General features: G+C 34.3%; 1 protein-coding gene across 1 annotated transcript in view; it reads left to right on the top strand.

Annotated features, from left to right (window-relative positions):
- Nucleotides 1–16,500, top strand: part of PCDH7 (protocadherin 7) — a 267,841-nt gene that overhangs the window by 49,052 nt on the left and 202,289 nt on the right. Inside the window, exon 2 of the mRNA XM_053976475.1 lies at nucleotides 1,319–1,378. Coding sequence (XP_053832450.1) covers nucleotides 1,319–1,378 — 60 coding nt within the window. The remainder of the gene's footprint in view (nucleotides 1–1,318; nucleotides 1,379–16,500) is intronic.

Here is a 16,500-nt window from a genome sequence, read left to right as displayed (position 1 = left end):
GTGGGAACATTACCTGTACTTTTATTTAATGTTTTGGCCTATTTAGTGTTTTTGTTTTGTTAGGTTAAGTCAGTCTAAATTGAGCTAAGACATTTGTATGTAATTTGGTTGGTCATGATGAAGTATTTCATTGAGGTGTAAATGTATTTCTTCTGCAACCAGAACAGAATATTTTGCTTGCTTGTCCCAAATGGCTTCCTGTAAGAAAATCATATTTAGATTAAGGAGTAAACGTTGTTATTTGAGGACATTTAGGAGTCTTTTATGGATAATGTTCATAGAGGAAAAGATGTTTTATAGAGATGCATGACATTGCTATCCTACTTTTGTGTAACTGGGTTTTAAATTTACCTGTGTGTAACAGATTAGAAGAAATGATTCATTAAAATAAGGATGTAGTAGTCAGTGATGTAAAATAAATATAAATTATTAATAATTTAATAGTAATAATAATAACTGGAAAAGCTGAAAAGACTGATGAATGCCAACAAAACATGTTATGTGATCACCAATAATGGGTTAATTTTTTTTGTGTGGATGACCCAATTCCAAGTGATATTTTAAGTCCTGTTTCTGAAGAATATATTGGACAGAAACCTTCACTGTTTATCCTAGATGTGTATGTCTATTTAGTGTCTCATTTCCTTCACAAGTATATTGATCAAAGTGAGTCAAAGGAAGAAGGTTCTTCCATAGTTCTCCATTTTCTTTATGTCCACCTTAGAGTAAGATAGTTGATACCTAGCATTTTGAAGAATGTAGACGTTCATAGAATTGTCATTGTATGTTGCCCTTCAAATCTGACTTGCTCACTCCATTTTATCTGATGGTTGGGTGAGAGAGATGAAGTGAAAGAGGAGTTGCCTGTTTATTTTCTTATAAATTTCCCATTTTTTGCTTCTTTCAACACTCTGTACTGCACTATTTATCCCATCATTTAATGGAGAAGAGTTATGTTCACCACTGATACTTGAGACATTTATATTATTTTTTACTCTGTCTGCAGTAATTCTAAGTAAGAAATGGAAAAAGTATAAATCAATCCAATTTGTCTATAATTTAAGAACAGCCTGTTTCTGGGCATAGTTCACTTAATTCCTTCTTTTTCTTAAGAAATATGAAACAGTATGTTTCTGTACTTGTCTGTATGAAACAGACTGTTCTGTCTTTGCTGACAAAATAGTTATTCTGTGGAATATGTTTGCATCTAAGGCAGAGAACTTTTTTGCTTGCTAGTAAGATCCATGGTAGAGGATAAAGTTAGCCAAACCCTACTCACATCCCAGTAAGCAGACATATATTTCTGTATTTTTTGTAGGTGGATACAGTGCAGACTACGCAGCACCCTGACCACATTGAGGAATCATGTAAAATGAATGTATGTGCTCGTAAGTGAACTATTTATGAATTGACCCTCCAACTCTAAGGGATGTTGGATCATAAAATCCATGAACACTCTTTACTTTTATGTTAGACATTGATTCCCAGGGGGCAGGGTTACTGCAGAACTAAGTGTACCTTTAAAGCAAAGCTATTAGAAAAAACAGAAAAAAAACATGATAAATCATGATAAAAACTGTTTGAAACAAGAGATTCAGATTACATTTTGGATGCATTTGGAGAGACGTTAAATGGAGAATGGAAAGAAGCAAGAATCCAAAACAGGAAAAAAATGGTACATAGAAAGGTTTGGTAAGCAGAACTGATCATAAGTGGAGGAAGAGGATCAAATACCATCTAATTCAGGAGTATGAATAGGATGAAAACACTCACCATTTTCTTCTTTGTTCCATCCTTGAAAGGACTGAGATTTGATTAGATGATTTGTTGAATTAGTAAATGGGAGATGAGTGTGAACAAGATTAAATTTTCAGTGTTTGAATCAATGAAGTATTTGTGGTTTGCTGAAAAAAACCCCAAAAGACAATCCTGACAATATGCTAGATAAACAAAGAAAAAATATACCTCAGGACTGGAATTCTGGAAATCCAGAAAGAGTCTTAGTATTTGAAAATATTTGACCTGCTCAGGGACATGAGAGAGAGTCTGGAAAAGGATTCAAGTCAAACGGCACTGGGGCCTTCAGCTTTTGCTGAGAGAAATGGCTCTCAAAGGAAGCTCAGGTAGATACAAAGAAGAAACCAAACATGCTAAATGACTCTCAGCAAATAGGGAAATCAACAATCACATGGTACACATACAGTTTGTTTGCTAAAGACAATTGAATTCACTTGGCTAGAGTGCTCCAGACCAGAATAATTGTATCAGAGATTGTACAACTGCCAGTATCAAAACCATATATACAGAATAACTCTGCAGTCACTAAGCTATATACATCACATAAAAACAAAGACTATAGTGCCAACTCCAATCTTATATGTGTATATATATACACATGCAAATTTTTATATTCATTTTATATATGTATTTGGATATTACTCTGTATATCAGCTTATGATTTAGAGAAAGGCTGAATATTTTCTCCTAAATATTTTATTTGGTCATATCCTTCATCATAAGAAGCAACAAAAGAGGATATTTGAATAATAATTTTCCAACAAGGTCTTTTTCTTAGGAATAAAGTATAACTTCAGCCCACTGAAGTTTGTGATGTAAATCTGGTATAGCTGTGTGAGAAAATTACATTATATTTGTAACAAGACTATATTTTGTGAATTGCCTTCGTAGTATGTCTTTTCAACTGTATGAACAAATGCTGAAAAATACTTTTTCTCTCCTGATTGTTATGTGTTTGTGTCTGAATTAGCTCATCCTTTGTGTTTATCCCTTCAAAACTGATAGTCTGCCTCTGTTTCCCATTTGGAGTAATTAGTTCTGAGTGGAGGAATTTATGATACAGTAGCGGCTTTGACCTCTTTATTGTACTGAGATATATTATCAAACTTCAAAGTCAGTAGGCTGCTACCACATTGATTTTGTTTTCTGTGAACAAAATCAATGAGCAAAATTAAAATAAAAAAATCAATTCTTTCATTTTTGAATTGATTCAGTTTTTCTGCGTGGACATTGTTTATTTAAACTTGATTGCTAGTCTGGAACTTTAGTAATTCTGCATAAAATAAATTATTAATAAAATAAATAAAGAAAATTACAACTAAGACATACAGAAATGAGAAGGGAAAATATGCAAAAGAGATCAAGAAATGCAGTTTTCTATTGGAATGCATTGTTTAGGAACATCAGGGAACCATAAAGATTGATACCGATATCTTTGTCAAAAAAAACAGAACAGAGGTTGCTTCTTTTGCATTTTCTATCCCTTTTCTTTAGTTCCATTGATGCTTAGAAATGGTGTATGAAATACCTGCAGTCCATGGACTGTATTTTGTGAGAGCATTTCAGAACATTTGGAAATCTTACCTAAAGATAAGAAAAAAAAGGAAAAAAATACCAAAATATTTAAGATGTAACATTTTGCAGAAATAAATACACTAAGTATGCAAATATATTTGTGAAATTTTCAACCTTTTTCTGAATATAGACATTATCTTAGAAAAAAATTTCAACGTGGAACATGTAAAGGCATTGTTAAGTACCTCTGATCAGATTCTTATCTCAAATATAGCAATTTTATTTCAATAAAATTATTCTTCAACTGGAAATGAAATCAAAATTGTGTCTTCTGTCTTCGTTGCAATTTCATTCTTCTGTATTTAATTTTTTGGTCAGAAACAATTGCGAAGAAAGAACCCTTAAAAAAATTTCTGGAACTACTGTAATTTTCAGATTTCAGAGAGTTTAGCAGTCAAGCAATTTGTATGGAATAAAAACACTTTTATATTGCCTCCTACTACAATACCAGTGAGGAAAGGGCACCAAAACAGTGGGAGACCAAATGAAGAAGTTTTTTCTTCTGTTATATCAACTTGCATTTTATTGGGAACTTCAGAATTGCAAGTGGTAATATAGCTTTTATGAACTATTTCTTTCCTCTTTGCCTCCTATAGCTGCTTCATTGTTGGGTAGTGTCTTTTTTTATGTCAGAATGAGGGAGTGAACGATATTTGTGACAAGTGACATTCTACTATCTGTTTGCTGTTGTCCTGCTTGAATGAGAGAAAAAATACATCCATCTGATTCTCATTTTCCTATACTTTAGGAAGAGGTCAATTTAGAGCTTTTAAAGCCAAATCTGAAATACCTTATTCATATGACCAGGCCAAATATACCCAGAGCTTTCTTGTTTAAGTAAAAACCACACTTTTTCCAGTATCCCTTTATTTTCAATTGTTTTATACAAGAACACTAAAGAACAAGATATGTCAATAGAAAATTATCAGGCAAATTGTCATATGTAATTTTTTCAGCTAGTTGCAAAACAAGTTAGATAAATTATTAGTAGGAATATTATATGAAATGGCAACCAATGGGAAAGGGAATGAATAGCACAAGATTTCTTTTTCTCTTCTTAGTGGTTCTACTTCTAGTAAATGTGTACTATCACAATTTGTAGAGGCACTCTCAGTGATGACAAACACAATTTTACATATAAATGATGCAGTAGAAATGGTCTTTGCAATAGTACTCAGATTGCTAAACTATCTGTCAAACCTAGAATAAAGGATTAAATTAAGTAAACTTGCACCACCCAGATCACGCTTTAGTCTCAGGGTGAACAACACAATTCAATTCAAGTAAATTGTTTTTTGCAAAGTCTCATAAACAATTTAAAACCTTCAGCTGAGATTTCTCAATCTTATAAAAAACCCTGTCTCTTCGTACAAGCTTCATATAGACCCATAAGGACAGATTCTTAGATTCATCCACTCACCATTTAAAAAGACTGGACAATCCATGCTTTAACCCATTACTCATTTTACTCTTTGAGAGTCATTCAATAGACTGAATTTTGCTGAACTAGTAAAAGATAGCTTTGTACTCTCAAATGCACCCGCTATATTTAAATTTCCAATATATACTTGATTATGCATTCTTACAAACTCAGTATTATCTCCCTTTTCATTGGGGAAAAATTAAGCTATTGTGCTTGCAGACATTATATCTGACTTTTGACATTTCATTTAGGGAAAATTATAAATATATGAAATGCTGTTCCATCTTCTATTTTTTTCTCAATATATTACCAGAATCTACATTAAGAGATGACGAATATGACACATGTTTTAAATCCTTTCTATCACCATGAACACGCTTACGATTTCATTTTTTAGCATTAAGCTCTTTGTTTTTGTTGGAATGTGTTCCTGAAATATCAAGAAGCCACAATCGAATTTTATTCTCCATCATACACCAGTAGATTACCATTTCAGCAGTGAGTTTTCCTTTGACTGCAGTTCCTAGGAATGGCATATATCACAGGAAACCAGTTTGTTGCCCTTTCTAAGGAATTTATGGTGCTAATGAGGAAGAAAAAAGAAAAGGTTTGTTATGACTCCTGGCAGTTACTACAGATCCCTCAATATTCTTCAGTGGTGGAATCCAAGAAAGGCATTAATGTTCCTACATTTAGTTTAAAATTAATTATCTTCCAAATCAGATTAGTTTTCACATTTAAACAGTCTTAGTCTAGCCCAGTGACACTATTTTGAATAGCAAGTGCCAACCAGGCTAATTAAAATAATTCTATTTTTTATTATTTACACATATAAATACTATATTTTCTTATATATTATCTATGAGAAATATGACAGAGAAAAATGTTCTGCAGGATTTTAATAAACCTGATTATGCTCTGTAGCCTATTTTATCAGGCCTAGTCATCTGTGTTACATTTTGCAGAGTTTTTATTCTGGAAAGCAGAATTTTCAATTGGCTTTTGACACGAAATAACCTCTCTTTAAACTGTGAAACTGTATGCAGACAATTGTTTCTGGATAAGAGGTATCACTTCTTGAATACTGTCTAGAGAAATTTTATTTTAGCAAATACAAGAAAAAGAGTGGTATATAAACTAATTAACCTCATAAGAAACGTGGGCAGAGTTCGATATCATAAATGTCCATCTGCTTTTTCCTTTTACTCTTAGAAGAATGATCATTTTCTTCTGCTATCCAGCCCTGTATTGTGAGAATGGTAGAAGCACACAGGGAGTAAAGATAACTCTAGCCAGTCTCAGCTTTCACCTGTAAGAAGGGAATTAGCATGTAGCCAGTTATGCAGGCATAGTTTTAACAGGTGAATTATGAATATTGCAAAGTTTGGCATCTCACCTAGCTGCATAGTGTCACAATCAGTAGGAAGTAAGCATAGTGGGCACCCTTTCATTCAGCCTAAGTAGTTTTTTTAATATTTAGGATGAAACACTTTTTGGCGTCTCTGAGAGTCTACAGAGAGACTTTATCTCAGAGGAATTTTATGCATTCAAGCTCAAAATCTTTCTGCATCTAATGTCAATTAACATGGAACAATTTTAAGCAGAAATGTCTCATCACGCTTGGTTTGTTTTAGCATGCATCTAATGATAGAAGACAGTTTATATATTTGACTTTACTGATATCACAACACCATTTCTATGGAGGGGCAGAAAATCAGTTTACCTGTTGAAGGGCTAGAAACCAGAAAATTCAGCCTCTGTTCCTAGTTCTGCCACTAGTACCCAGTTCTTTGGGGTTGCACTTGTAAAAAGGGTAATTTTCATTGTCCCAGTCAGAGAAAATTTGATTCATTTTCTTTTTTTTTGGTGAATTTTTCAGAGCAAATCCTTTGTTTTGCTTAACAGCTATGAACTGCCTTGTGGCCAAAGTGTTTGAAAGAGATATTAACTTTCATCACTATGAATATGGGACACTTATACATGCATATATATGTATGTATACTTCAGTGCACTTTTGTCAAAAAATGCTTTACATTGAACCATGCTGCAATTAAGAAAAAAAAATGTGCGGGTTATATTTCTTATGTTTAAAAATTCCAACATTATTAGAATTTATTATTAAATTTATATTTTATGTTGATTTTGAATATAGATACCACATCTGTTTTTATACAAGTACTAAATGACTGTGAAATATGAATATATTGGCATGGTTAGTGGGTAAAGTCTTTCAACAAATTGGAGAAAAGACATGGAAGTAACTAATTCAATAGTATTGTGAAACTGTTTATTATATACGCAGTGCTGGTAGTGACACAACAATACATGAGCTTTGTCCTGAGAAGCTTACATTACAAAGAGAAAACTAGACAAGCTGTGGGAGATTCAGTGTGTTTCTTGTTGCCTTCATCCTGTTTCCATCCCTCATTTTGAAATACTCCCCATGGACCACATTAAAAATTGTGAATTAAAGCTCTGGGGAGCCTGAAAGAAGCAGCTATAGGCAGTGTTGTGGAATAAAAAGGGTAAGACTTCCTGATGCAATTAGTCAGGTATTTCCTATGCATGATAGAGATTTCATAGTGCAAGGAAGATGGTGAAAGAAGAATGAAAATTGTACATTTAGATTTGCTGTAAAATTTATGTCATGTCGTGACACCATGTCATGCTCACCTTGTTTTTCAGACTCTTAAAAGTATGTGAAGTCTGAGCACCTTGCAGTGATAAGGAATTGATAATTGCTGGTTACCTGTTAAGTTCAGTTTTTGATCTTTCGGGGAAGATCAGTTTGAATATTTTTGTTAATCTGATCATAGCTCTTGAGCAAAGCTTGTGCCTTTTTCATGTACAGACATTGGATCACTCCTAAAGTACTTGAATGGATGCAGGGAGGCAAACCAAATAAAATCTCTAGATGCAGCCTCTAGTTTTCCTCTATTTTTCTTACATTGATGATGTTGATTTCTGGAATTAATATTGAAATAAAGAAAAGGTAAAGACATAGGGGCAGTAATAATAAACCGTTTTTTTAATTTTTTGTCTCCCATTTTAAAAGCAAATTTAATTTTTAAATATAGCTTTAGATTTTGAATATGACAATTTCATTTTGTATTGTGTTGTGGAGCACTTCTATGCAGCCTTCTGCACTTTGCTTTTAGTCATTCTCCCTGAAAGTAGAACTGTCAGTGAGCAGCACCATGCAGATTTTGATTTCACTTGAAAAGTTATTTTGGATAGGACAACTTTTGAAAAATACATCCTATTTTTATACATGTCTTTAGGGTGATTTTTTATATTAATTTTTTTGTACCTTTGCTTGAGTTTGTGGCTTATTTTAATACATTTCAAGGTAAAAAAGTGCTTTCAGAAAATAGGATTTATAACTGGGAGGTCAGACAGTAATGTCAGAATCTCTGCTTTACAGAATTCAGTACTGTAAGTAATGATAGAAGATGATGCATTAGCAAGTCTTGAAACAAGGCAGAAGGTTTTTGAACTGCCATTTAGTCCATTAACTTTCTAGAATCCCGTTGACAGTTTTTTTTTAGATTTAGATTTCGGCTTATATATAATACAATACAACAGGACATATTTCTATCTTATCACGTACTTCAGTAGAGGCTGCAATTATATCTTGAGCTCCATTAAGTTCAAATGAATTATCTGGTTACTACATAGAACTGGGAAGTGGGAATTGGGGATCTTGTTAATGACACTGACCTACTATCCTGGGATGAAAGAAGCCACCTTAGATCTCTGTGCTTTGACTGTCTGGTGTATTAAATACATGTAGGACTTACATTACAGTACATTATAAGAATTGCTTAACTAAATTCTATCCATAATACATGAGCGTCAATGGGAATTTGCTGATTTATGGCCTAACATAAAATTTAAGGAAACTCTTCACCTTTGCATGTGCAGTGTTTTTCTATGTTGAAGTCAAAAAATTAGAACCATGAGGTCTGGCATAAGAAATTTCAGCTTTGCCATTGTCAGAATAATAATTTTTTCTCATATTAATATGATGGGGCAGAGAATTGTCCTTAAAATGTAACCATTTCATTTTTTTGCATAATTTATTGGAAATATACTAAAACCTTTATCTTATAGTGCACTGACTGCTGGATTTCTGGTGTTCTGGCCTTGTTGAACTGCACCAGGAGAGACTTATAATGACTATTATAGTTCATGTAGGAAATAGTGTGAATTTTCAAAAATTTTTTCTATTACTTACTCCAGTGATTAACTCTTTGAAACAATATGACCCTTTAGTGTAACTACCAGACAGGTGGACAGATGGTTATCCACGTCTTGCAATAACCAGTGTAAATTCACCCAGGTGTCAGGTGGGAAGATTCTGGACATCTGTATCATCTCTCTGGCTTATTCATCTGTCTCTCAGGGCTTGTGCAGATGCACTAGCTGCTTCCCTACATGCCATAACCAGGAAAGATAAGGCAATTGGAATTCTTGTCCCCAGACATGGATATCAATGGCTTGAACAAGACTGGATTCATAACTCACTGTGTGAACTTCATGATTTTTTGCACATCAACAGACTTTATGTTGCATATATCTAATACCTCAGTGTACGTATCCAAACTTTCATAATACTTCACAGTACTGCATTTAAGGACAGAATATAAATATGTCAAATCTCTATTTTTAGGAAAAAGTAGAGTGAATAACATTACCTGAAGAAGTACTACTATTTAAAAAAAATGGAAGATTAAATTATCACTAGATCTTTTGATATTTAGTTCTGCAGTCCAATGAGATTCTGCTGAAGGGGTTTGTACTTTGTGTGGATGGAATGGCTGCCAATCATTCTTCTCTCATCTATTATCTTATTCAAATTAATACTGGTAAGCTTGAAAAATCATAAGTAGCTTTAGCCACTCTGTAATCTGCTTTTAATAGAAATAGGAATAGGAATATAGCCCATATGGTAACCTGGATGATCTATCTTGAATTATTTCTGGGATAAGATCAAATACATACCTGAATTTTGGTTACATACCCAATCTGAAATTATTTTCATTAAAAAATAAAATCTCCTTTAAATACACTTAGGCTGAGGCCATCTGTTAATTTCATAAACCCTAGAGCCTCATCCTAAGTTTTTATAATGAATAAACCTACACTATCTTACCATGGAGGTCATAACATCAGAGGAGGCAGTTGTGAGATGAGCTTGGAGTGCTGCATACTGGAGTGAAAGGATGAACAGCATTTGACTTTTGAAACACTTCTGACTCAAGGAAGTAAAAGGAAAATGCAAGTCAGTGATTTCAGGAGGGTTTGAATCAGGATTTAGTGTGGTAAACTGTCAAATTGTCTGATGTTATATATGACTAGATGAGCATAAACAGTATGCTACTTCACAGAAAAGTCTTTCAAATAATGGTATCAACCTATAATAGAATAATAAAATACTTTGTATTTTTACTAAGTGATGGGTTTCTGTTAATTGAAAGAGCAGGTGATTTCAGAGAGAGAGAGAAAAGGTGATTTAAAAAAAAATTTCTAATATTAACCCCCTCTTGGGGTTTCAGACTTGTGTTTAAAACAATGGTCCTATGTTCCTGTTTCTTAACTAGTCATTAAGAAGAATATACAGCAGAGAAATCATAATTTTGAGTTCCCTTTACAATTATGGATTCATATCTGTATTACACTGTCAAGAGACTACTACAGCTGCTTAAAAAGAAGCCTTGCTTCAGCAGTGAAAAAGCAGCACATCATGTATTAAAGCTAACAGCAAGTATGCAAATCTTAAAATGATTTATCACCAGGGTGGTGTTGGGGCACTTCTAAACCAGAGGGTTCCAATCAAGCTGTGTGAAGTCTGCAGTGATACAAAGGAACATTTTTTTGATTGTCAGAAGGTGCTATGGGCTCAAAGTTTGCTTCTGCATTTCAATGGCAATATAAAATGCTGTGAAAATACAGAATCTTAATGTGTATAAAAGTCCTCATATTCTTTTTTTTCCTTGTAGACTCCAGCCAGAATCTACATATATGCAAGAAGTAATTACATTTCCTTAAACTGTTTTATTTAAGTTGATTGATTTCCCAGAGATATTGCTACCTGTCACTGAGAGCTGTTGCTGTGACAATTGTTTATGGTGGTGTAACAATAGCATCACATTCCTTGGAGTAATATGTGAGAATTGGTTAATATAATGGACTTCCAGGGCCTTTGTGAAACACCTTTTTTTTTTTTTTTCTGATTTTGTATTAAATAAGTACCAGCCTGTGTTTGTGGGTTAATATATGCATACCATTTGGAATGTACTTAGTGACATTATGTAATTCACAGATGTTTTATTATTCATAGTACTGTGTATTCATAGCTCTCTGTAGTCACTATTGTGCAAAAAATCTAATGAGGGAGAGTCTGTGTGTGTTTTGCTGCTTCTTTAGTCTTTTTAAATTCTCATTCACTCATTCACAAACAGAGGGATGTGGTACCCTTTCCTGCATTTTACTCATAGCGTGGAAAGGATTAAAATATGTATTTCTCATAATTTGTGAATGTTTATTTCCCATTGTGAAAATACATGGTAGGACACAAAAAATACCAAGATCTTATCTTTGCACTGTATTTGAATTATGCTCTAATTTATCCCTTTGAGAGGAGGTGGTTAGTCTAAGTATTAGATAAGGATTTTATGTACAGTTTTTATAGGCATAAATGAAATCACACTGTTACAGCCAGAAGTGAACTAAAGAAAAATGAGAATGCTCCTCAGTTTCTGTTGTTGTTATCTTAAATCATATTAGAAATGCCTTCTTCAGCTGGTTTACCAATTCACTTTCCTTGATTTCATCATCTGATCAGCACCAGACCACTAGCTGATGAAAGAGAAAGTCCTTATTACTGATTGCAGTGGCATTAATAATTTTCTATTAATAAAAAACCCATAGTGTCTCAGTGCAGTAGTTCTGGTGAAGAACTAATAAATCATAAGAATGAAAGAATCTCCAAAAATCCTTACTTGAATCAGAATTTTTATTCAGAATTTTGTTACCCCTTTTTTAAAACTTTTAAACCTCTTTCTTTGTTTTCTTATGAGTTAGCTTTTTTTTTTGTATTATTTTTTCTTTTCCTGTGACTAATGCATTCTTCTTTTTGGACTGTGTAACCATAAACCCTTAAATTGTTTTTTCTATCACTATATTTATCATTATTTTATTGCATGTTACATTATCCTTTTAATTATTACAATGAAATGTAGCAATTCACTTGGTAAAAAATTAGTCTCACGTAAACATTCAGTTTTTTAGATTTAGCTTGTGTGTTTTTTACATACGGTGGCAAGTTCTTGGGATTGTGTTTTTTCTTTTTTTCTCCTGTTTCTCCATAGGGAATTATTCTTCCCTGGGAATGCTTTTGGTGAAAATTGTATCTCCCTGTGTTTAAATTCTCTGGTGTACAGGTCTGTCATCTCTGACTACCTGACTTTGTGGAAAAGAAAGGTGTAGTCCTATGTAGCTTAACCTATCTCTGACTAATATCTTGCAGGAAAAACAAACCAATTTGCAATGCTCCAGCTTTCTTTGTTGGGCTAGTGATAGCCTTGCCTTTGCAGAGTCTGGGATCAGTATTAGGAAAGTAAATACCTTGAATAAAAAAATCTCACACTTTTGTAAATGCAGTACTTTTCCCCTTAAAGTGTTTGAAACTATGCTTTCGATGTATTTAATATTCAGTCATTCACTTTTAAGTTCTATTCATTTATATACCACTGCAGTAAATACACATGTAAAGCCCTTTAGAGCAAAACATAAACTTCAGTCAAAATGCTGATAAGTAGAGTGCTGACAAACCCAAGGAACAGAAAGACTAATGCAAAAATGTGTGGCAGAGATGGAAAAGTCGAGTTTATGTCACATTTAAGAAGACTTAGTGTAAGAAACCAGTAGGAAAGTGATTATTTTTTTTTAATCAACCATGTCCAGAGATTTTTATTAATGTGAAATATGCTCCTGAAAACATCCTTCATTATGTGCTATTATTCTGGCTTCCCATGACTGTATTAGTGATTGGCAAGCTGCAGTCTTAATTCTGGATGAAGTTACAATATTCCAACTTAGTTTTCAGAGCTGTGTCATCTTTGTAGTATTTTCTAATACAACTTTGATAATGGGATGGTTGGGTCCAAAGCCCCACTTAGAAGTCTATCAGTGGTCCATGTTTAAAATTTTTAGTACAGAATTTGCTGAACTTGCTGTTCTTGCTGAATAGAAGGGGCAGAAAACATAAAGCATTCACTGTTCATTTTGATTTGACTTGCAATATTTATGAAATGTCATATGAATGATGTTTTTGCAAAATAGCTTACATAAGGTCCCCCAAATGGTGAAAAAGACCTTTTTTGGAGCTCCAGTGGATATCTCAGAACTCTTCCTGAAAGCAGGCAATGCAATTAATTCTAATTATGTGCTCTGCTTCAGTTTTTGTTGGCTTTGTGAAGAGTAATGGATTGAGGTTTTTAATGGTTTAATATCTAAACTTGAGAAGCAACTGAAAATATTTGATTAATTCCTATTATACACAAGAAAATACTAAAATGTCTTTTCTTTGTGGACACTGGTATTTTCTATCTGTTTAGTTCACTCCCCCTCATGTCAGAGTTGGAAACTGGATGTTAATCTTACTCAGGCAGATTTATACCATCTTTTCACTGTACAAGGGCACCAAGTAAATTTCCAGTCATGGAAATCATATTATTACACACAGGAGCAACACGGGAGTTAGATTCTGTCTCTGGTTCTTTGTCAGCATGATAGCAATTTACAGATTTAGATCTGATGAATACAAATGGACAAGAATATGCATTCTACACAATGTATAAAGCAAAATGCCCAGGGCAAACTAGCTGCTGTTTGGTTTTATGTGGAAGAAAATATAAAAAGCAGCAGTTAGCCTGTGTTTGTCCCTCTAGAGTTCCTTCTTCATTCACTAAGGTCACCTATTGGAGACCGTCTGGGATTTTTCTGTTTCAGGTTTTTTTTTTTATATATGTAGAGAACACTGCAAGGAAGGAATACAAAGAGAAGGATGAGACAGCTGATATCTTGAAACAGGACTGCTCACTGTAATGCTGAAGATAGGTGGAAAAATACAAATAATGAACAAAGATCAACACAGAGTTCTCTAAAAGGAATAATTTTTGTCTTTTGTAGCTAGGTTCCAGCTACAGAATCACAGAATTATGGAATAGTTAGGGTTGTGAGTGACCTCCAGAGATTACAGGGTCACTTAGAGCAGGCTACACAGGAACTCATCCAGGCGGGTTTTGAACATCTCCAGAGAGGGACACTCCATGACCTCCCTGGGCAGCCTGTTCCAGTGTAAAGCAGGTCTTCCTCCTGCTGAGATGGAACGTCTTGTGTTTTATGATCATTGCTTCTTGTCCTTTCACCGGCACCACTGAAAAGAGTGTGCCACCATCCTCTTGATACCCGATTTTAAAATATTTGTACATATTGATGAGGTCCCCTCTCAGTCTTCTGTACTGTAGACTAAACAGGTCCAGTTCCTGCAGTCTATCCTCATAGGAGAGATGCTCCAGACCCCTCATCATCTTTGTGGACTCTGCTGAACCCTTGCCAGTAACAATTTCTCTTTCTTGGACTGTGGAGATCAGAATTGAGCCCAATACTTCAGATGTAGCCTGTAGGACAGAGTAGAGTGGGAGGATAATATCCCTAGGCTTGCTGGCCGCACTCTTCCTGTTATACCTCAGGACTGGCCCTCCTGGCTGCAATGGCATTGCCAGCTCATGGTGACCTTGTCATCCACCAACACTCTTGGGTTCTTCTCTGCAGACCTGCTCCTTATAGACGTCCCCTAACCTGTGCTGGCACTTGGGATTATTCATCCCCAGGTTCAGGACCCTACGCTTGCTTTTGTTGCACTTCATTAGGTTTCTCCCCAGCCAACCCTCCAGCCTTTCAAGGTCCTGCTGAACAGCAGCACAGTCTTCAGGTGTATCAGCTACTTCCCCCATTTTGTATCATCAGCAAACTTGCTTAGTCCAGGCTATTTAGTCCAGGCTGCTGAAAAACAAGCTGAATAAGGCTAGACACAGTACTGATCCCTGTGGAGCAACACTGTTTATGGGTCTCCAGATAGATTCTGCTTCACTGAATCTGCTCATGACTCTCTGAGCTCTGCCATTCAGCCAATAATACCATTTAAATGGAGGATGCTGAAAGAAACTTACCTGATTTGAAACAAATAATTAGATCCTTCACATAAATATTCCATTTACCTGCATATTTGAGAGGGGAAGATGGAAAGACCCTCTTCTCGGGTGCAAAACCAATCAAAACACAATGAAGATTCAAAACCAAACATTTTATTCATTTTTATATAACATAATTTTTTAACATGTGCTAAATTAAAAATCTAAGACAATGCCCTGAAGTGAGCACAAAGCTAGAATTCCTTTACTTCTCTTCACTGTTGCTGCTACCCATTGCAGAAGGACAATTTTGTTGTACTCCCAATTAAGGTGCTGGGAAGAAGCCCAATACTTTAGTAGAATGAATTAGAGATTGCTACATTTTGGTATAATACATTTATCCTTACATAGAAACAGCAACTTCAAGCAAATTATTTGTTTAGGGAGATGCTTGGGAAGATAAAATATTCTATAGATTTATGACTTGCCTAATGGTCTCTCTTCAGTTACTTAGTGTCCTTATTTGTCTGAGGTTAGAAACACTATTCTCTTTCCAGTACTGCCAAGGCAGGCAATCTCTGATGTGTTAATATTTTTAATCCTGAACTACTTCTTGTCCTTAATCCATATAGAGGCTTCATCCCTTTAACATGAGAAGTTTTCTTCTTTGAGGAGTTCCCGTCTCAATAGAGCAGCTGGGTCTATTTTGCAAGAACTATCTAAAAACTGTTTTCTTTTTTAGTTTCCCCAAAAGGGCTTGGATATTTCTAAATGTTCAGAGAACTACTAGATATCTAGTATGGTTGTATCCCAGAGTTGCTGCTTTAGGTTTTTGGTGGTTTTTTTTCCCCCCCATCTCTGTTTTTGATGAAGATTGCTGAAGCTCTTCAGGAAAGAACTGCAAAACCCAACCAAGTTCTAACAAAATCATAACTCTTATGGAATATGTATTTTGTTAAAATAAGAGACCCGTGCAGTGATCAATCAATGGACATAATTAAAAGCTGCTGTTATTAATATTGTCTTTATTATTACACTATTTCATTAATTATTGTTTTATTACTTTATTAAAGTATTATCAATAATACTATAATTATAGTTTCTACATTTGTCAAACTAGTACATATAGTAGCAGAATGTAACTTAAAGGTTTGCCTACTGTCTTTCACGTCTTTTGGGGGATGAATTCCAGCCTATAAATCTAAATGTATTATACACAATGTGATGTATGAGGGATAAGGGGATGAAGCCCCTTCAGTGTACCCTTAGATATAAGAAAACTGTAGAAAATAACTAAGGAGGACTTGGTTTACATAAACTAGGTGTAAGAAAATTAAAACTCATCGATGCACATTATGCAAATGTTTCATACTTAATTCTGCCAGTGTTTGTTATGTTTGTCTCTCTATCCATATGTTATGTTTGATTTCTATCCATAAGACAAAGATAAAGAAGCTGTTCAAATTGTTACAAAAAATTTAGCTTTTTGTTTCAAAAGCACTAATA

Source organism: Vidua macroura, chromosome 4 (assembly GCF_024509145.1).
Source record: "Vidua macroura isolate BioBank_ID:100142 chromosome 4, ASM2450914v1, whole genome shotgun sequence".
Lineage (NCBI taxonomy): Eukaryota > Metazoa > Chordata > Aves > Passeriformes > Viduidae > Vidua > Vidua macroura.
This window is presented reverse-complemented; position numbering and strand designations above follow the sequence as displayed.